This window comes from Taeniopygia guttata, chromosome 18, assembly GCF_048771995.1.
Source record: "Taeniopygia guttata chromosome 18, bTaeGut7.mat, whole genome shotgun sequence".
Lineage (NCBI taxonomy): Eukaryota > Metazoa > Chordata > Aves > Passeriformes > Estrildidae > Taeniopygia > Taeniopygia guttata.
Genome location: NC_133043.1, coordinates 2,135,222 through 2,155,986, shown reverse-complemented (window position 1 = coordinate 2,155,986; position 20,765 = coordinate 2,135,222). Strand labels below are relative to the sequence as shown.

Genomic DNA, 20,765 nt, shown 5'->3' with positions numbered 1-20,765 from the left:
AACCCCGCCCCGGTGAGCCCCCCAACCCCGGCCCGGTGATCCCCCCAACCCCGCCCCGGTGAGCCCCCCCCAACCCCGCCCCGGTGCCCCCGCCCGTCCCGGTGATCCCCCCCAACCCCGCCCCGGTGCCCCCGCCCGCCCCGGTGATCCCCCCAACCCCACACCGGTGAGCCCCCCAACCCCGCCCCGGTGATCCCCCCAACGCCACACCGGTGATCCCCCCAACCCCGCCCCGGTGAGCCCCCCCAACACCGCCCCGGTGATCCCCCCAACCCCGCCTCGGTGAGCCCCCCCAACCCCGCCCCGGTGATCCTTCCAACCCCGCCCCGGTGAGCCCCCCCCCAACCCCGCCCCGGTGCCCCCGCCCGCCCCGGTGATCCCCCCAACCCCGCCCCGGTGATCCCCCCCAACCCCGCCCCGGTGCCCCCGCCGGTCCCGGTGATCCCCCCCCAACCCCGCCCCGGTGAGCCCCCCAACCCCGCCCCGGTGATCCCCCCAACCCCGCCCCGGTGAGCCCCCCCCAACCCCGCCCCGGTGAGCCCCCCAACCCCGCCCCGGTGATCCCCCCCAACCCCGCCCCGGTGATCCCCCCAACCCCGCCCCGGTGCCCCCGCCCGCCCCGGTGATCCCCCCCAACCCCGCCCGCCCCGGTGATCCCCCCAACCCCGCCCCGGTGATCCCCCCCAACCCCGTCCCGGTGCCCCGGCCCGCGCCGGTGATCCCCCCCAACCCCGCCCCGGTGATCCTTCCAACCCCGCCCCGGTGATCCCCCCCAACCCCGCCCCGGTGATCCTTCCAACCCCGCCCCGGTGATCCCTCCCCGCCGCTCGCCCCTCGCCATCGCCGCCGATCATGACCGAGTGACAAAGACCGGGATTTATTCAATTCCATCCTTCAGTGCCCGTAGCCGCGGCGGCAGCGCTCCTGCCCCGAAGGGATCCCCTGGTGCCCCCGCGCCAGCGCGGGGCCGGGCCGACAGGGGGCCGGGGGAGGCTTTCCATGCAGCTTGTGCAGGGGATGGGGGTCATGGAGTGAGGGGAATAGGGGAAGATGAGGGTCGGTAACGTTGGGAAGGGGAGGCACAGCAGCACGGAGTGACAGGGACGGGCTTGAGGCACTTGCCAGGAGTCCCCGCAGGGGTGGGCTGGGGCCAGAGGGGAAGAGGCACCGAGAAGCTGACGAGGTGCCCACCGAGGCAGGTTGGAGGGACAGTAGAGTGGGCAGGCTCCTCTGGAGCTGCAAAGCAGCTCCCCGAAGGAAAAAGGCACAACGCCAGGGCTGCGGCTGTATTCCCTCCCCTCCCAGTGTGTTCCACCAACAGCTCCCAGGACAGCGTTGCCCTCGGTCCTTGACATGGGACTGCTACCTGAGCAGTTGGGGATGCAGATCTCAACCTGTGAGGCAAAGAGCCCTGTCAGACCCCACCAGGCTACCACCCCCCCAGCCCCCAGGCTCGCTGTGCCCCCTGGGTCACTCACCTTAGAGCCGGTGGCCCAGACTGGCCATCTTGGCAGGATGTGACATCAACCAGAAGTTGCGCTTGTTCTGCAACTTCTGGAATGGATTTGAGTCTCTCCTCCGCTCCTGCCTCATCTTCTTCATTTTCTTTACCTGTGCAGAGGAGGAGAGTGCTCAGGTCAGACTGTAGAGGCCCTACCCTCCTCCCACCTGGCCCAGGCCAGCACCCACCTTTCCTTTGTCAAATTCCTGGTCCCAGTCATCGATGACGGTCTTGCTTTGGGCCAGTGCTGTGTCCCGAATTGCATCCTGGCTCACGGCCGAAATCTCACCCTGCCAGGTCAAGACTGCAGAGCGGTGGAGTCAGAAGGACCAGGCTGTGCCCCGCTGCACCTGGCCCCGCCCCAGGCTGGAGCCCCTTGCTGCCCACCCCACGCCAGCCCTGTGGCCGGGCGTACCTGCCTGCTTCCAGGAGCACCCCCTGCCTGCACTGGGGTGGGGGAGCTCAGGCCCTGCAGAGCTGGGCGGGCTCTGCCCCCATCCAGGCCTTAGGGCAGGGGGGCTGCATGGCTGTTTGCCCACCCAGGTGACCCTGGATTACCTTGCTTGCCATAAGCCCTGTCCAAGGAATTCTGGAGCAGCTTGTCCACCACGCTGGACTCCTGGCCCTCAGGGGCTGTGCCAGCCCAACTGCTGGCCACAGGGCTCAGGGCAGCCAGGGAGCACCTCTCATCCCCAGTCTGGTTGTCACTGGGATGTGCTGCCACTGTGAAAAGAAGCAGGGTGAGGATGAGCCAGGGAGTGTAAGGGCAGCTACCATGTCCCTCCCTCTCCAAAGCAGATCTCATCCCAGGAAACACCATTTGGACAGACAAGGTCCTGATGGCTGAGGGTGTCTGGGCACACAAGTGCCTGTCCTGGGGGGTCAATCAAGGGGCCTGTCCCCACCTCCTCTTCCAGGGCATGTGCAAGGGCTCCAGAGCTGTCCCCCAGGAGCAGCAGGCAGGCCTGGGACCAGGCAGCCCAGGCCAGGGAGCAGGACACAGACACTGCCAGGCAGCTGTGGGACCAGCAAGCACTGGGGATGGTACAGCAGTGCTCCAAGGGGGCTCCTGGGCAGACAAGCTACTGGCCTGACCCTGCCAGGCACCAGACAGGGCACAGGGTCACACCTGGGGTAGTGGCAGTGGGAACAGTGTTGGCAGCCAGGCTGCTGAGGCTTTCCATCCACTTGCGTTTGCGATGCTTGTGCTCTCCAGCCTCCACGCTCTGATGTGTCTTACAGGGCTCTGGTTCACTTGTCCTGGAGCTGGGGAAGGCAACAGGGTCAGCTCACACCAGCCAGACCACAGCAGGAGAGTCTGAGCTTCCCACAGAGCAACAGGGCACAGAGACACCCGCACTGCACCCAGGGAGAGGTGAACCCAACCACAGCAACCAGGTGCTTCAGCTGGATGCATGCTGAGGTGCATCCCACTTGCAGAAAGATGAGAAGCCCCTGACTCAGGGAGCCTGACCTCAGGCTCTCACATGCCCTTCATCCCTCACCTGTCCGAAGGCAGCATCCCAGAGCTGCACTCTTCTGTCTTCTTCAAAAGCCTGTCTTTGCTCCTATTCTTTTTCTTCTTCTTCCTCTTGAGGGGTAAAGTTGGCTCCATGCCCAGGCCAGTACTGGGCTCTGGCACATATTGCTTGGGCCCACTCTTCATGTCCTGACAGACCAGGTCATGGCTGAGACCCTCACTGGCCACCTCCTTCCCCATGACAGACACAAAGTCCCCTGGAGAGGCAACTTTCTTCTTGGGAGGCCTGGTATCTTCATCAATGAAGTCCTTCTGAGAGTCAGTGCTCTCTTTCTTGGGGAGCCTGGAGTCTTTGTCCTTGAAGACCTCTGGAGAAATAACTCTCTCCTTCTTGGGAGGACTGGAGACTTCATCCATGCCCTTCACAGCCACAGCACAAGGGTTCCTGTCTGCGCTACGATGCTTCCTCTTCCGACGCTTCTTTTTGAAGGAACCCTCTGGTTCCTCCTGGCCAGATCCTGTCTCCCTGCTGCTACAAAGAAGGTGGTGTGAAGTGTGGGCAGTGGAACCATGGGTCAGCAGGGAGGCTGGGTGCTGAGCAGGCAAGTTGAGCACGAAACTGAAGGCAGACTTTTCAGGACTGGGAAGTTCAAGAGCAGATGAGGACAGGCTGAAGGACAGGAAAAGAGGCTGATCCAAAAGCCTGGATGCCCCTCTTTTCCTCCCTCCCCTGAGGTGCAGAAGCACAACACCCAACTGCTGCCATCTTATCCACAAAATGGGAATCAAATGCTGCTCTGCAAGCACTCACAGGTCCCACAGCAGACCGGGAAAGAGCGGGTGCTGCTGCAGCACATGCTGGTGGTGAAGGCAACAAGGGACACCCAGAGCAAGATCTAGACCAGGCTGGTGCCTCCTGATCCCATGGGACATTAGTATGGGGTCAGGGCCTGCAAAGCTCCCTCCCACTCTGTGCTGAAGTCACCTCTTCTCAGATCTGGAGCAAGCCCTGCCAGCCCTGGAGAACAGAAAAGCTGGCTGCAAGGCCACACAGATACCCCATGGAGCACCCAAGGTTGTCAGTGGCCTTCCAGCCATGTAGGAGCCTGGGAGCAATGGCACTGCTTACCTGGACTTTCCCAGAGGCCTAGGAGTAGAGTCAGGGTGGGTGGTGGCTGAGGGCTGGCACTGTGCTTGGTGATCACTCATGCTCACCTTCTGAGAGGGTTTGCCCTGCAGTTATTGGCATAAATAAAAACTTGATGGTCTAACACCAAGGTTTCCATGAGCCAAGAGAAAAAGGGGAGCCCAGAGAAAGGGGAGGAGAACAGAAAAAGAGAGGGGCAGGGAAGTGGGGGGTGGGAGAATCAGAAGTGCGTTCAGTTAGAAAAACAAAGGAAAAAAGGAAGGACAGATGTTTAAAGACCTGGAACCCCAGTACACCCTCCTGAGCCCACTCACTGCCTGTGGAGGGGCACCCCCACACCCTCCTGCTCTGGCATCACCCCCTGCCATTGGCCCCAGAGGACAGGCGATGCCAAGAAGGTGCCAAGGCCCCCCCACTACAGAGACTGGCACAGTCACCCCTCTGTCCCAGGCAAGGGGGCAGAAGCCACCCCCTGCATCACTCAGGGTTGTGGACAACAGCAAGACCTGCTCCCACACCCTGACCCAGAGAGGGGGAGGAGCAGCCACCACAGCCCTTGGTTAGGAGCTGGGGGGCTGTCCCCACCCACACCTGGTCAGCAGGTGCCTGGCAGGAGGCCTACACAACCTGTTTAGAAGGCACAGGCTGTCAGCCAGAGTCTCTGGGCAGAATCTCAGACTCACCTTTTTGGCTGAGAGCAGTGGCTTCATGGCCAGCAGTGGTGCCATGGTGCTGCCCCACTTCAGCACGGCGCTGCCCGGCGGGGAGGGTGTCACAGGGGCTGTCCTGGAGCTTTTGGGGGCAGCCAGGTCAGAGTCTTTACAGCCAGCCAGCTTGGTGCCAGAGCCAGCAGGGAGGTGGATGCCAGAGTCCCTTCCCTGAGAGGTACAGAAGCTGCTGGAATTGCTCTTGGCCCTGTGGTTCTCCTTGGCCAGCTGCCCTACTGTGCTGGAACTCTTCTTCAGGGTCCTGGCCATCGCCCCACAGACACTGGGCTCCTGGCTGGACTTCAGCAGCTTCGATGAGGTAGGTGGCTTCTCACTGTCTGAGCCCTGTGGGGGCAGCCCTGCTTTGGCCCTGCACATGGTGCTGGTGGCATGGAAGCCTCCTCTGGGCATGCCAGGGGTCTGTGGCTTCTTGGGCCTCTGGACTGTGTCACAGCCCAGCAGTGTGGCCTCGTGGGTGGCTTTGTGGGGCAGTTTGGATGATGGGGTCTGAAAGGGTGGCTTTGATAGAGCAATTCCATTTGTCAGCTTCGACCCCATGCCAGGAGAGCTGCGGGCAACAGGGACTCCAACATCTCCAGGGCCTGGCAGTTGCTTCCCCGGCAGCTTGTCTTGTTTCTAGACAAGGAGAAAGAGAAGTTCAGTGAGGAGAGTCAATGAGCCACAGACACAGTGATACTGCCCTCCCCATGCCCAGCCAGGATCCCTGGGTTCAGCAGGATCTCTCCTCACAACACCCTCCCACTCATCCACCATGTGGTCGTGCAGTGACCGTGCAGCAGCAGCTCCTGCGAGCACCAACCCTCAGGACTCACCGGGCCTATCGGTGGCACACACAGGGTCCTGTTAATCTCAGGTTTCTTCACTGCCTTGGAGTCACTGGCAGTGCAGCTGGGCGGGCTGAAGGCAGCCGTGGCCATGGGCCCTGCTGAGCTCTTCCTGGGGCTGCCCAGCCTGGGGAAGGCAAAGCGCAGCAGTCAGCCGTTTGGACGTGGATGAGCAGTAGACACATGTCAGGAAGGGGAGCAGGAGGAGGTGAGGTGCTACAGCAAACCACGACAAGGGGCTGGACCGCCCCCTGCCACCCCCCACCCTAAGCCAGCACACACAGGGGCCTTGGGGCTGCTTGGCGGGGGTAGGGGGCCAGGAGGCACAGGGTGCTCTTACCTCAGGTAGAACAGCACATAGGCCTGCTGGTTGAGAACCACCTTGATGTTGCTAGGGTGGACCTCATGGTCATTCATTCGATACCACTGCCCATTGCTGGCCTGTGGAAGAACATGGAGCATGGTCAGGCTGTGTCCAAAAAAGGGGTCAGGTTCTGGCTAGGGACCCTCCTGGCCTGCAGAGCAGCAGGAACAGCACCCATCATCAGAGCTCCTCTCCCCAAAACCCACTGATGGCCCAGGGGCAGGCCAGGGAGCTCTGTCAGGGGAGACCTTCGCACTACCTGCAGCAGACCACAGCTTGCGCCCCATGTCCTGTGCTCCACAGCAGCCACCCTGCCAAGCAGCCTCCTTTCTGCACCCTGAAGTGATCCACAAGCACCTACCAGGCCCCAGCACAGACAGGGTCCCAAGGGAGCATCCCAGGCTCACCTTCACGTAGCAGAAGTAGTGCCCTGCGTTGCAGCTGTACCCAGAGTGTACCAGCACTGCATAAAGTCCATACGTGATGGGATCACCCTTGGGCTCAGACATGAAAGGCCGGATGTCCAAGAACTCTGGGTATCCCACGTCCTGTGGAAAGAAGATGCCTCAGGAGCTGGCATGGCTTTCTTGCCAGAGCAAGAGCAGCTCTGCTGTGCTACGAGTCCCGTCTCTCGAGGGAGGGGACATGCTCTCCCCAGGCATAGAGGGTGGCGAGGAAGAAGCCAGGACGAACTTCCCCCACCGGGAGCAGTGGGGAATGGCTTCAGGACTGCACCAGGACCACCTCCCACTCTGCTCTGGGGCAGGACCTTGGGCCAGGACACAGCCCTGGCTGTGGATCACTGAGCACTCACCTTGGTTATTTTCCTTCCACCTGAGGAGCTGCAACTGCCAAAGCGTTTCAGTGAAATTGTGAGAACGTTGGAGGCTCGGTGGATGGTGAAACGTTTGCTGGCCAACACTTTCTTCCTGCACCTGCCCAGGAAAGCTCAAGCTATTCCAGCTGTTCCAACATCAGATGGCTGCCTGCCCTGGGCACACAGCAATGGCAAACCCGATGGAATGGTGCTTCTGGCACCAGGCACTGCTTCAGACACCTCCCCATGGCTATGCCCGCAGGCCCAGGTTCTCCTTTGAAGATAAGGGAGCTGAGCAGCAGCAGGCTTCATCACAAGCTTCCATGGCCCTGCACCTCATGGTTTAGCCACACAGCAGGCACAGAAGCCCTCTCACATTGTGGCAGCCTTCCCACAGCACACCCGTGGACCCCGTTATGCCCCCAGCCCCCCACACTCACATGCTGCACCTGTAAGCGTTGTCCCCACCCAGCTGCTCTGGCTTGACAAACAGCTCCAAGGCCCGCACGATGTTTGCGGCTCGCTGCAAGGACAGGGTGGAGGTCAGGGCACGTGGGGCCTGCCCACAGCACAGCCCCACTCCCTGCAGAGGCGCTGGCTCCAGGAGAGAGCACACAGCACAGGGCTGCAGGCTGCCCCACAGTCCTGAGCCTGCCCTGGCACAGTGTGGCGGCTGCTCTTCCCCACAGCACTGCCGAGCCTGCACGGAGGGGTCACGGCTCACGTTCAGGCAACAGGCACTGCTCCGTGAGACAGGGAAGGAGGAACAACAGCAGGAGCTGCTTCCCTCCTGCCAGCACTGTGTCTGCAGGTTAAGGAGCCTCAGAGCAGGAACATTCCTCTCAAGAGCAAAAACCCCCAACCCCGCAGCAGTACCTCAACCTCCAGTGTCACGTCCAAGTAAGGGTCATAGGTATCCGAGACAGTCTTGCACTCCAAGCATTTCACTGCAAAAGGAAGAGCCATGGGCACACCCTGGCACAACACCAGCACCTGCCACACCCCAGCATGGCACAGACAGCTGCAGTGTCCCCCCAATCCAGTTCTGGGCTCTAGGATGTCAGCACCAGGACTGACAGCCTTGCAGGGAGAAGGGCTGACACATCCACAATGTGCTGGGGAAGAAGGTGTTGCCAGACAGCTGGGAACATGGCTCCTTTTGCTGATGGCAGTGAGCTACGGACCCCACAGCTTGGGCCCCACAGTCAATGGCTTTTCCCATTGCCACGCTAGGGGTCATGACCCACAAGTGCTGCAGGACTGACCGACTGCAGCTCTGAATAAGTTAAACATGTAAGCCATTTTCCCAAAGGGTTTTACTGCCCAGGCCCAGACTGCCGGTACTCACCACGGGACCGCAGGTAACCACCAAAGATCTGGTGAACCAGAGTTGTGGCCTGGGTCTGTCGATCCAACCTACAGAGAGACAACAGCACCATATCTCACACTGCAGCAGCCAGTCCTGTCAGACCAGTCAGGACAGCCCCCCTCCACGTGCTGGTCAGTGGCCGGGCTGTGGAGCCCCAGGGGCGGTGGGAAGTTGCAGTCCCTGCCAGACTGCTCTCCCTGTGTCACAGCTGAGGGGTGACACCGGGCTCCAACACACACCTTCCTCTCCAGAACACTGAAGCTCCTGGTTGGAGCTCAGAGCAGAGGCAGCGCTTCCCAGGACAAAGGGCTGGGGGGAAGCTGCCCTTCCACAGCCACAGAGTTGCAGCTAAACTAGCAAACAGGCCTGTATCCCTCAGCAACTGGGATGCAACCCCAGCCTGTAGCAGTCTCAGGATTTGGGGGCAGGACTGCAGCTATGCTGAGGTAGAGGAGTCAGAAGAAGGTGAACAACAGCCCAGAGCCTTGTCCCTGAGGGGCAGAGAGTTGGACCCCACACCCGAGGCCCCTGGAGTCAGAACCTCCCCATAATAAGGCTGACCTGGGGCACATGTTCACTCCACAGTCCACTCCCGTGAGTGCAGGGGACCAGCAAGGGAACAGCAAAGAGCAGTGATGGGCCATCAGGCCCCACATACTTGGTGTAGCCATTCAGGCAGGCCTTCTGCATGGCATCGATGGTGTAACGCAGGAACTCGTGTGCATCCTCCTGCCTACCGAAGCGCAAGTTATGGGAAATCTCTGCAAGAGAGAGAGGACTCAGCACATGCTGTAACAGATGCCATCCCTCACTGCCTTCCCTGGGGCAAGAACACTCTGGTTTGAGTCCCCTCAACCCAAACCAGACATCAGACTCATGTCACAGAGGAAGCCCCTGGCAGCCCAAGTCTCCAGGCACTCCGAGGCTCCATGAGTCATCTCAGTGGAGCTGTTTGCCAAAACATGCCCCAATCCCAATAGTTCTGCTCCCATATTAGTCATGGTGTGGGGCAGCCCTCCTTACTCTTGAGGTCTCGGATGATGGAGAGTGGCTTTATTGCATTTCCGCTGTTGGCAAAAGTCTGAATCATGTGGTTCTGCATAGTGCACATCATGCAGAAGCTTCCATGGGCACCTGGAGCAGGAGAGACGAGATGACGCTGAGGACAGACCCAGGAGAGATAGAGGCAGGACAGGGATCTCTGGTCCAATACAGCCACATTCAGTTTTCCCTATGAGCTCGGCCATCCCAACTGGCAGAGCCCATCACAGGACCAGCCACGGTGGCTCCCCATAAGAGACTGTGTTCACACTGATAGAAAACAGGTCCCAGAAATGCACTGGAGAAGCTCATAGCTTGGCCCTGAGGGGCAGATCCCGTCCTATGGACGGGGCTGCAAGGCCTGTGTGTTCCCTGTGGTGACAGCTCACAGCAGTGCCTGCCACGCTGCTCTTTTGCACTCCCCACAGTCAGGGGCTATACAGGACCCCCCCAGCTGAGCCCCCAAGAAGCCGGTAGGCCCCATTGGACCCATCTTAGTCCTGGCTACACCCAGCAGAGACAAAGATGCCAAGCTTGGGAACGTTGCTATGGCCAGGAAAAAGTGAGCAGGACCCAGGAACAACCTCTTGACAGAGAAACAGGCAGAAAGGAACAGGGCAGGGAAAGTGCATCCTAATATCTGCACTCCCTCACCAGAGCCAGGCACAGAGGTGCTGGGCGCAGCACTGTGAGCAGGTCAGGCAGATGCTGCTAGTCCCTCCCGGCCCCGTGAACCGGGGTCCCCACTCACAGGTGCGTCCGTGCTCCCGGGAGAGCAGGTAGTTGGTGAGTGGTGGCGTGTAGGTCAGGCACTGCAGCGCGGAGTTCAGGAAGCAGGTGTTCCCCAGGTTACTCAGCCCGGCGCCCACACGGTGAACCCGCTCCCACTTCATGGAGAGGCTCTGCGGTGGGAAGAGCACCTTCTGCGGCGCGGGGATCCCGTCACCCGCGGCCCTCGGCAGGGCATGGCTGTGTCCTGCGGGGAGCAGCGAGTCAGCCGGGGGCAGGAGCACGGAGGGGTCCCTTCACCCTCTCCACTTACCGGGGAGCTTCTGCGGCCGCTCCGGAAAGCTGCCGGCGATGCCGAGGGGGCAGCCGAGGACCTCGGCCCCGATGTGCTCGTACTTGTCGCGCAGGTGCTCCAGCTGCCCGGCCAAGCCGCGGCGGGCGGGCGCGAACTCGATGCGCTGCTGCAGCACGGAGCGGGCGGCGGCGGCCAGCGGCCGGCCCAGCTCCGCCGCCGCCTCCCGCCGCCCCGGCTCCAGCGCCTCCCGCAGCTTCTCCGCGATCATCGCCGTGGGCGGCCGGCTCGGCGGGCCCGGCGGCCGCGGCTGCACAGAGGGCGGAAAGGGGCGGCTGAGCGCGGGGCCCCGGCCCGGCAAGGCCTCTCCCGCTGCGCTCCGGCTCGCAGAGCAACCGGCGCCGCCACGGCCCCCTGGGCGCGTCCCTCGGCCACCACGGGCACCGCAAACCCCCCGCCGCCACCCGCGACCCCGACCGCCGCCTCGGCCCCGCCGCCGCCATACGCGGCCCGGCCGGGCCCGGCGCTCCGCTCCCCACGGGCGGCCCCGGCGGCAGGGCAGAGGAGCGCGGCGGGACGGGGGCGCAGGCCCCGGCGTCCCTGGGCCCGTGTCCCCGGTCCCGGCAGCGCTCACCATCCGGGTCCCGCCGCACGCACGTGTCTCCACACCGCCACTCGCCCGCCGCCGGCACAAACTCCTTCCGCGCCGGCCCTGCGGGGCGGCTCGCTCGGCGCAGGCCGGGGACGCGGCCGCTCCGCCCCTTGTTGGGAAGAGCCAAAGGAGACACGAGCTCCGCCCGCCCCCTGCGAGTCCCGGCGCGAACGGAGGCAGGATGCGGCTGCCGAGGCTAAGGCGGCCGGTAACGCCGCGGCCACAGCGGACGGTCCCACGAGGGGACGTTTCCACCCGAGACGGGCCACCATGCGGTACCCCGGCCCCGCCCTCGCCCCCTGAGTCATGGCCCCGCCCCGGTCCCGTTCCCGGTCCCGTCGGATCCCGCCCGCATCCGGGGGTGGGCCCGCAGCAGTTCTTCCCCTCCCTGTCTCATTCCACTCCCTCCGGCCCCGCGTGGTTCGCTTCTCTCCGCTGCTGAGGAGGGGCGGGGGTCGGGTTGGGTCCGGAGGGGCGGCGGGGCCCGGGGAGGTCCGAACCGGAGCAGCGGTCCCGCCCCTCTTCCCCCTTACCCTGGAGCTCCCGGCACGGACCCTCTGCGGGTACCGGGGCGGCTCCAGCGCCGGACGAGGAGACGGAAATCACGGCACAGGGACGACACAGCCGGCGGCAAAACAAGTGGCGATATTGAAGTCAAAGACAGAGGAGCAGCAGCGACAGAGGAGCACAACGGGTACAGCCATACAGAGCGCCCGGGATGCGCGGTCGGGACTGAGTAAAGGTTGGGGTTTTTTTCCTTTTTCTTTCTTTTTAATTTTTATCTTTAATATGTTGAAATTGCCCAGACTGGTCCAGTACGACATCTCAAAGCACAGCATGAAAACCCCACCGGCACAGGGCTGCAGGGAGCATTCCCGGCACGCTCCCAAAGCCATGAGTGCACGGGCCAGTGCCGCGACAGCTCCGCGGCACACGCCAGCATTGCTGTGGCATGGGGATGGCTCAGAGAACTCGGGGCCGAGGGGTGTGAGGGGGTCACCGGAGGGGACAGGTTTTCCTGCGTCCGCCCTGCTGCCAGTTCCAGGCTCCACTCCCGACACCGCAGAGAAGGGAGCTTGCCTGGCTGCAGTGGTGCTGAGGGCCACGGCATGGCCCAGATCTGCACGAGGTGATGATGGACACCCTGTGCCCATGCAGCCAGAGCTCTGGCCCCTGGTGCCCTGCCAAGGGTTCCAGGTCAAACCTGTCCAATGATGACATCTGCAGAAGGATCTGTAGGAGGTTGCAGGGGAACGGAGACCCCTGGAGAGAGGACCATGTGGAGAGGCAACAGTACATGGGTGTGTGTCAGGGGTCACCCCAGATATGCTAACATGCCCCTCCAGCTTTATGGGACAAGGCACCTGTGCAGGAGTCATCTGGCCCGGTGAAAGGCCCAGAGCCCCTTCCTGGGGGTTGTGCCACATGGTAAAACCCCCCAGAGCCCCTGCCCAGAGGGGTGCCTTTCTGGCACCCCGAAGGGAGAGGTAGGTGGTGGGGGAAGGGGTACAGCAGGGTTGCCAGGTGCTGCGGTGGGGAGGGCTGTGTATCTGGAGCTGTGGGGGAAGCTCCCGCAGCGGGGCACTGGTAGACCTGCTACGCAGCCAGGGCAGCTCCCACCACTCACAAGGGCTTGATTCCTTCACAGCTGCCAGAGACAAGCATGGCTGGGGTATTGTGACCCTGGCAGGGAGGTCCCCACACCCTGCTCAGCCCTGCCACGAGCAAAGGATGCCCAGTGCAGCTGCGGGCTGCCAGGAGCCTGCAACAGAACGGGTCCCTGGCCCTGGCCCCCACACATGTGTGGCAGCCACCGGGGCCCCCTGCAGCCGAGTGGATTTTCATGCTGTCTCCAGGAATTGATATCAGCGTGGACCAGTCTAACATCTCGCAGGTTTTTTCTACTGGCTACTGGAATGCGCTGGTTTGGCTTAGGGGTCCTCGATGTCGAGAAATTCTTGCTTGGGGGGGGCCATGCCGCGGTACCAGGCGCATGAGCCGTCGCTCCTCTTGATGCAGGCGTAGTGCTTCGCCTGCCGCCCATCCACATTGTTCTTCTCCATGGCCCAGTCTGTCCACAGACACTCATCCGAGGAGGAGACGAAGCAGGGGATGGAGAGGCAGCGTGAGATCTGTGCAGAACAGAGACTGTCACCCACCAGCCCGAGGGGGCAATGGGCCAGGGGGAGGCAGCATGCTCTGCTTCATCCAGCTCTGGACAGGGATGCCAGGCTGACCCTGCCCTGTGTGGCATGCTGGGGATGCAACCCCAATGCAGGGAACTGGGCAACCCCTGGTTGCCAGTCCCAGGGCTGGCCTTGGTTCCCAGCTGGAGGAAGACAGAGGCAGGGCAGCCCTTCCTGTCTGCCCAGCCACGTGCTGTGTCCAGGACAGTGAAGAGCATCTCACTATGGAGCCCACCCCTGCCTGGGGGCTGCAGACCCTCCCTGGTGTGGGGCAGGGGGCATGTGGGAGGCAGCCTGGTTGCTCACCTTGCACTCACAGCCCATCTGGTACCGCTGGTTTAGGCTCTTCTTCTGGGTTGGGGTCAGCGAGTCCCAGGTGGACACCAAGTCACAGAGCGTGATGTGCATCTTGCCATTGCCCTCTGACTTGCCTGGGGAGAGGCCAGACAGAGCACTCAAGGAGATCCTGTGCTGACTCGTGGTGCCTGGGGCTCCTCACTGCGTGCTATCCATGGTGACTCTGGGGAGCTGAGGCTTGTCCCCAGCTTGCCCCCACCATGGCTTGGGACTGCCGAGCACAGCCAGGACACAGCCAGGGGCTCCCCGAGGGCTGGTGGCTTGAGCAGAAGGGCAAGGGGAGAATGTGCCCAGGGAGCAGGCACACATCAGGCACCTTGCGGGGCTCATGGGGCATCCAGGCCAGCACTGTCCCGACGCCCCCCGAGAGCCCTCCCCGCAGTACTCACCTGCGATGAGATACTCCTTCTTCCCGCCGGTGTCCAGCAGCCGGCCACACACGGCAGTGGACGGAGCCGTGTAGATGAACTCTATGTCCTGGTCAGGGCCCTTGAACATCTGGGGAGCAGAGGCAGGCATGAGTGGCTGGTGAAGGGGCCACCCCGTGCCCCAGCCTCCTGACCCATTGTGCCCTGTTACCTTGATCTGCTTGATTTCATACTGGATGCGTTTGATTGGATTCCCGTATATATCGTTCCCCGAATCCACCTCTTTTGCAGAGACAGCCTTGGCTCGGATCACTGGAAGGGAGAGGTGAGGTAAGGGGGTGACCAGTCCCTGCATCTCACACTGTCTCCCTCCTTCACAGGGGACTACTGCCTGCAGCAGACCCCACTGCCTGGCTGGCTGCCCCCAGAGATGGCTGTCACCCACTGTCCCCAAAGGGATGGGGCTCTGGCACGGGCAGGACAGTGACCAGCAGCACTGCAGCAGCAGCCTCAAGGCCGTGATAAGGAAAGTTCATGAGAGGATCACCTGGTCCCAGGGCTGGTGAGGCTGTGGCACGGTGAGCCAGGGGACAGCTCTGCTGTGGCAGGGTCCCTGCGGTCATGCTGCTGCCACAGCTCAGGATGAGCGGTCTGGCATGTGAGTGCTCGGCACGTGGCAGTGACCTGCAGGGGCCAGGCGGGCAAGGCGGGCAGCCAGCTCAGCCTTGCTCACCGGCTGGGACATCGGGCTGGCTCATGCTGGGCAGGTTGCCTGGCTCCCTGCACTGGGAACTGCAGCCCCCAGTTGTGCCCAGCTCCCTCCATCAGTGCAGGGACTGAAGCTCCCAGGCAGCACCAGGGATGCTGATGGTGTAGGGGACAGTGGCAGTGCCAAAGCTAGAGCTCCTGCTCGGCACTCAGAGTATGGAGGGGGCCTGGCTGCAGGGCAGTGGCTGGCAGGGCTCCCTGCTCTGCCATGGGTACCCCCATCCAAGGGAAGGGCAGCTTTCCACCCTGCAGGGCTCCCCCTGCCCTGCCAGCCCCCCCGAGCACTGTGGGGCAGGGAACAGGAAGCTGGGCACTCTCACAGAGTTCATCCTGGTTCATGTCCCCACTGAAGGGTGCTGGGCTGGCAGCAGCCAGGGACATGCAGAGGTCACCCACTGCCTGGCACAGAGGAGCTTCTCCCACCTGGCATGGTCAGGAGAGGGAATCTGACCGCACTCTATAAATACTGCAGGCTGTGGGGGCATGCAGGCAGGCTATTTAAGCTGAAGGTCAGGGGGGCACAGCCCCACATGGGCACCAGCAAGTGCCAACAGAGTTCACTCTGGAAAGGTGAGAGTGGCACCAACATGAGCAGGGACCAGGGAAGAGGATGGCCACCCCCCAGTCACAGGCAGCACTCATTTTGTGCAGGGGTGGGGGAAGCAATGGCCGCAGTGAGGGCTTTCCCAACTCCTCTCATCCCTTGGGAAGAGCTGGGCCATCCAGCCACAATGACAGCACCTCAGCCATGCCTGGGGACAGCACCCACTCCTCTGTCAGCAGTGTGCTGGGATCACTGCAGACACAGCCACCCCTTGCCCCTGCGGCCACCACAGCTCCTGTGAGCCAAGCCCTGCGTGCCATCAGCGTAACTCGGGTGCAGCCAGTGCCGGCTCCCGTGTGGGGAATGGTTGCTGGTTCAGTGGGCTCCAGCCTTTCCATTCACGTGCTGATGAATCACTTGACAAAAATGCAGCCCGATTCTGTGTGGATTTGTTCTGAACAGTGCGGCTTTGTGGAGGGGATGACTGTGCTGTGCTTTCCCCGCCAAGACCCCGCAGTGCAGCCAAGATGCTCCACACCCGCCAGGAACCAGGGCAGCGGAGAGAGCCCTGAGGAGAGCCTGGGATGAGGAGGCTGGGCAAGGGATGGACCCCTGGGTGCCCAAGAACCAGTAGTCAGACCTCCCCAAACACCAATGCCCCCACTGGCCTTGTCACTCACCACTCCTGCTGCCGACTTGAGCAACCACCAGCCAGGGAGCCCAGACCCTCTCTGAAGATGAGCCAAGGCTCTCTGGCTCCTGGGGCACACGGCAGGCACAGCACACAGTTGGCTCTGCCTTACCAAGTTGGACCAGGGAAATGTGGGAAACACTCCTGCCACAGGCAGGCCAAGCAAGACGGTGCTCCATGGGAGCAGAGGGTCCCCTGGAAGAGTGGGATCCCCACTGGTGACATCTCCTGTGCGGGTCCCCAGGGTTGCCACTGTGGCCTTCCCATAGTGAGGACTCTGGACCCTGCAGGGACAGAGAGACCCTGCGAGATAAGCATGTCCCTTGCTGCCCTCTGCCATCAGCATCATTTGGGGACATATAGATCATCCAGTGCCATAAAACCACCAGGCTGTCTCTCTGGGCTTACCCGTGTTGGAATTTGTACTTCCTGGCCCCATGTAGGGCTACCCCACCTCAGGGCATCACTGTGCTTGCCTGTACCCCATGGGAAGAAGGACACCACAAGGACCCTTGGCCATGGGAACCCCCTTCTGGCCCAGGACTTGCATAATTGCTGCCCCTTCCTCTGCTCTGCTGCCCCAAATCCCACCAAGCCACCCTGCCCACATGCATCCACAGCTGCCTGGGCAGCACCAATGCCCACGGACAGCAGGGGCCACATCTGGGCTGGATGCCCAGAGAACAAAGCTCCCTTCTCCAGGGCAGCTGGCAGCAGAGGGGCTGGCTGCCAATGCCAGCACTGCCCGCTGCCTGCCTGGCACTGCCGGCCCAGGCACCTGACCCCTTGGCGAGGGCAGTCCCGTGGTCACTCTAGCCCTGCTTGAGGCCAGTGGAGATGGGGAGACAGCTAACCACCCTGGGAGGGATTCCTGCACCCAGCCCTGACCGGCTGACAGGGCAACAGCCACCTCCCAGGTGTTTGCGGGCATCCCAGTGCCCGCCCGCCCCGGCACAGCGGTGTGAGGATGCTGAGGCTGGAGGCGTGCAGGGCTGAGCAGCGCAGCCCGGCGGGGAGCAGGAAGCAGAGGCCGTGGAGACTCCCCGGTGCCCGGCAGCGCCCGCGGGGCGGCGGGAGGCAGCGCGGGCAGCAGGTCCCGCTCCCGCCGGGCTGCGCGGGAGCCGCGGGCCGAGCGCCGCCGTGGCCGCGTGCGTCATCCCGGCCGCTGACGGAGCTGATGGAGCTGATGGAGCCCAATCAGCGGCAGCCCCCGCCTCAGCCCACGGCCCCTCCGCGCCAGCGCTCGGCAGGGCGGCACCGGGCACGGGCACCGGGCACCGGCACCGGGCACCGGCACCGGGCACCGGCACCGGGCACCGGCACCGGGCACCGGCCCGGCCCCGCCAGGCTCGGCGGGGTTTGCAGGCAGCTGCACCCCTGCGGGGACAGCTCCCACCACGGCACCGCAAATCCCCTCCTCTGCCCGGTCCCTGCTGGCTGCTGGCAGCCCCCACATTCACCGTGCCCGTCCCGAGGAACCGAGCACGGGGACGACTGGGATCAGTGCAATCCTGCTGTCCCCGACCCAGGCTGCACCGAGCCCCGCTCTCCCCCGGCCCCATCCTCTGCCTGCTGCCTCGCAGGGGCAAAGCCACGGCTTTGCCTAGAAGGGCACAGCATCCCCCCCTCACGCCCCACATCCCCACGCTGCTCCAGAGGAGATGGAGCAGGAGCCGGGTTTCCTGCTGTAGCACAACTGGGCAGCTGAGCATCTCCTGCAGCAGAGCAGCCCAGCAGAGCCTGGGCACAGCCCCAGTGAGGGACGGTGGATGGGGCAGCCCCAAGCCCTTGGGCCCTGCAGAAAAGCCCTGCTCATCTCATGAGCTAGGACATGCAAGCACAGGCTGGCAGGTTCTAAATCACCCGCCCCAGTGACACAACCCCAGCCCCTCTATGACCCCCAGCCCCTCAGGTGCCCCCCACCCACAATGCAGAGCTACATCTACCTCCCCTTGCACCACCTGGAAGTGCAGCCCTGGGCTGTGGCTGCTCCAGCCCCTGCATGGCAGACCAAGTGCAGGGGCAGGTGCAAGGCCAGAGGGGCCACGGGGATGTGGCAGGTGCTGCCCATGCCATGGAGAGATCCCAGGCCCCAGGGCCAGGACCCACACTGTGCTCAGCGTGATACCCCATACTGAGGGTTGAGCATAAGCCTTGGGGCCCATTCACTTTTGGTGCACCCACCCAGCACTGCAGGACATCAGCCATCCCCACACCACCACATTTCTAGCAAGGGCCCAACCTGGACACAAGTCCCTCCAGCCACAGCAGCTGCAAAAGGTCCCAAGCAGTACCAGGGGCCCAGGTTCTCCCTGGACTCCACACATCTGCTGGAATGGAACTGGCTGAGGAACATCCCAACTCCAGAGAGCATCCAGGGGGAAGATAAGCAGCAGTAAAAGGCCAGGGCACACAGGACCATCCCAGGTTGTGCCCCAATCTGTCCCCAAGCCCAGCACGGTTTTCACTCAGGCCGACACGAAGCTGCACAAGTGACTTGGGCTGGGAGCCAGAAGGTGCCAGCGCTGCCGGCAGCGCGCCTGGGAGGACGCTGTCTCGGCAGGACAGGCTCCGGGTGCCTGCAGGACGGGCACCTGTTGATTGAGGGCAGCAGGGCAGCTGGAGATCAGAGCTCAGCGAGGCAGTGCCCTCCCGGGGACGGTGCAGACAGCAGGGCCGCCAAGACAGACAGACAGTGAGTGACTCAGCAGTTGAGTCAGGGCTGAGCCGGCACCCCACGACGGGCAGTGAGTCACGAGTGCCCCGAAAACTGATCCTGACAGGAGCGTGATGGGAAGCCACAGCCGCACCGCCCGAGCAGGCACAAGGCATCCTGTGGGCTAGGGACACCAGCTCCAGCAGCAGCTACAAAAACCCAGTGCTCCATTTTGTCTCAAAACCTTCCTGTCCCCAACACGCCTTGTGGCAAGGCAGGGCACCCGAGGCAGCAGCCAAGTGCTGTGGGAGTTGCCCTCCCGGAGGAAAGACGCTGGGAGTGGGGTCTGGATAGGACGCCTGTGAGGAACATCCTGGATCTGGAGCAGGGGACAGGGCAGGGCCATTCAGAGGCTGGGGCTGCCTCAGTGTTTGGGAATGTTACCTCTCCAGCTGAGTCTGGGAACAGGCCCGCGAAGGAAAGTGCTGGGAACTGGGGCCGGCCTGTTCAGTTCATATGTTAAAATTTAATAAGGGCATTATTCATTGAAAGAGGAATCCAGACCCCGGTGCTGCCAAGCCCTCCCTTTTAGCAGCATCCAAGCCGAACAAAGTGGGACGGGGGGAAAGGAAATGCCTGGAAGGCGCAGACAGGGGTGACCGAGCCGTGGCGGCAGCTGCCGGGGACAGGGGCTCCTCCGGGCCCCGGGCCGGTGCCGTGGCCGCACTTGGAGGGTCCCGGTCGCCCCCGGGCCCCAGCCCCGCGCTGCCACGTACCTCGCCGGGTCATCAGAGTCGGGGGAGGCCGGGCCCACCCGTGTCATTCACCGGAGAGCGACCAGCGGGGACGCGGCCCCGGCGTAGCCGCGCTCCGGTCGCCCCTCGCAGCGGCGGAGGCGCCCCCGGGAGCAATGCCGGGCGCGGGAGCCCCCCCGAGACGGCGGGAGGCGGTGCGGGGTGGGACGGGCAGGGCCCGCACGGAGGGACCGAGCCCGGCCCCGCATCTGCACCCGCCGACACACCCCCGGGTCGGCGGGCGCCGCGGGCGGGTGCCGGGCCCGGGGGGCTCTGCCCGCTCCCCGCCCGCCCCGCGCCAACTTTCCGCTCCTTCCCCCGCCGCGAAGTTGGCGCGGGCGGGGCCGGGCGGGGGCTCGGGGGGCTCGGGGCGGGGTTCCCCGCGGCGCTCACCTACGTCGGCGTTGCAGAAGGCCTGTTGCGGGTGGATGGGCGAGCAGCTGCAGGCGTCGGCCGGGCGGGCCCTGCCGAGCAGCAACACCGCCAGCCAGGCCAGCAGGCTGGGCAGCGCGGCGGGCATGGTGCGGGGCTGCGGGCGCGGCCACCCGGCCCCGATCCCGCACCCACCGCCGGGCCCGGCCAAGCCGCCGCCGGGAACTTGGGTCCGGCCGGGGCGGGCGCTCTGCGGCCGCCGCTCCGTTGCCTTCACGGAGCCGTTCGCTTCCTCCCCGCCGCGCTCGGCCTCCCTCTTTAACGTGCTCCGGGGATCTGCTGCTCCTCCTCCGCGTGGCGCGGGGCCAGCCCGGCTGCGCCCGCCCTCCGCGGGATGCGGCTCCGCCGCTACCGCTGCCCCCGCCCCGGCACGGCCCCCGCCGCGGGCACCGGCCGCCCCCGCCCCGGCGCATCCCGCCAGCCCCCCCGGCCCCATCGCTCCCGGACCCCCGCCCGTAGTAGAGCAGTGTCCGACCAACTGGCGGTTGGACAGGCATCAGTTCTGGCTGTGCCCGAGAATTCCTCCCCACCTTCGGCCCCTCCACCCTAGCTTATCCCACACCCGAGTTCCCCTGCCTGCTTCCACTGGGGCTCCTGTGCCACAGCGACCTGCCCCAGGCCTCGGGCCTCTCTCCATGGCAGCAGCTCCTACCCTGGAGCACAGCTCCAAAAACCCATCTTGTCTCTATCCTGGATGCATGATGGGGTTTAACCCCAGCGGCAGCTCAGCCCCCAGCTGCATTTGCTTCCTTCTTCCCAGAGGGGTGGTGAGAGAACTGGGAAGGGGAAAGTAAGAAAACTGCTGGCTGAGATAAATGTGAAGCAAAAGCTACACATAAGCAAAGCAAAGCAGGGAATTCTTTCACCCCTCCCCAGGGCAGGCAGGTGCTGAGCCATCCCCAGGGCAGCTGGGCTCCAGCATGTGATGGTGATTTGGGAAGACAAACACCACCACTCCAAATGTCCCCCTCTCCCTCCTTCTTCCCCCAGCTCTATATGCCAAGTATGATTCCATACAGTGTGGA

The 20,765-nt window shown here is 63.7% G+C and overlaps 2 protein-coding genes across 5 annotated transcripts; both read right to left on the bottom strand.

The window, feature by feature from the left end:
- Window positions 1–861: 861 nt before the first annotated feature.
- USP36 (ubiquitin specific peptidase 36) lies at window positions 862–11,428 on the bottom strand. Of its 4 annotated transcripts, none has more exons than XM_072936987.1 (20): window positions 10,927–11,428; window positions 10,314–10,602; window positions 10,023–10,247; window positions 9,254–9,364; window positions 8,889–8,991; window positions 8,210–8,277; window positions 7,738–7,808; window positions 7,302–7,384; window positions 6,859–6,979; window positions 6,452–6,592; window positions 6,021–6,121; window positions 5,669–5,807; window positions 4,812–5,471; window positions 4,111–4,214; window positions 3,007–3,651; window positions 2,631–2,767; window positions 2,060–2,224; window positions 1,690–1,805; window positions 1,479–1,611; window positions 862–1,394 (listed from the first exon to the last, which is right to left on the bottom strand). In XM_072936987.1, the coding sequence occupies exons 1-19, from the start codon at window positions 10,927–10,929 to the stop codon at window positions 1,480–1,482; spliced, it is 3,414 nt and encodes a 1,137-aa protein (XP_072793088.1). In that variant the 5' UTR covers window positions 10,930–11,428; the 3' UTR covers window positions 862–1,394; window position 1,479. The 4 variants fall into 4 exon arrangements, with proteins under 4 accessions (XP_072793088.1, XP_072793090.1, XP_072793091.1 ...); XM_072936989.1 differs by having other exon boundaries at window positions 3,007–3,621; XM_072936990.1 differs by having other exon boundaries at window positions 3,007–3,513.
- Window positions 11,429–11,568: 140 nt separating this feature from the next.
- TIMP2 (TIMP metallopeptidase inhibitor 2) lies at window positions 11,569–20,191 on the bottom strand. Its single transcript, XM_030287103.4, has 5 exons — window positions 19,702–20,191; window positions 14,067–14,167; window positions 13,877–13,985; window positions 13,437–13,561; window positions 11,569–13,076 (listed from the first exon to the last, which is right to left on the bottom strand). The coding sequence occupies exons 1-5, from the start codon at window positions 20,174–20,176 to the stop codon at window positions 12,876–12,878; spliced, it is 1,011 nt and encodes a 336-aa protein (XP_030142963.2). The 5' UTR covers window positions 20,177–20,191; the 3' UTR covers window positions 11,569–12,875.
- Between the last annotated feature and the right edge of the window lie 574 nt (window positions 20,192–20,765).

Excerpts from the sequence above, each read along its gene's own strand:
- TIMP2 (XM_030287103.4), bottom strand. The coding sequence starts at position 20,176 with ATGGGGCCGGGGGGGCTGGCGGGATGCGCCGGGGCGGGGGCGGCCGGT. Across the intron at positions 14,168-19,701 it reads CTTCTGCAACGCCGACGTAG|TGATCCGAGCCAAGGCTGTC; the intron begins GTGAGCGCCGCG and ends TCTCCCTTCCAG. Across the intron at positions 13,562-13,876 it reads GAAGGAGTATCTCATCGCAG|GCAAGTCAGAGGGCAATGGC; the intron begins GTGAGTACTGCG and ends GCCTCTCCCCAG.
- USP36 (XM_072936987.1), bottom strand. Across the intron at positions 6,980-7,301 it reads AACGCTTACAGGTGCAGCAT|GTGCAGGAAGAAAGTGTTGG; the intron begins GTGAGTGTGGGG and ends TTTCCTGGGCAG. Across the intron at positions 6,593-6,858 it reads GTGGAAGGAAAATAACCAAG|GACGTGGGATACCCAGAGTT; the intron begins GTGAGTGCTCAG and ends TTCTTTCCACAG.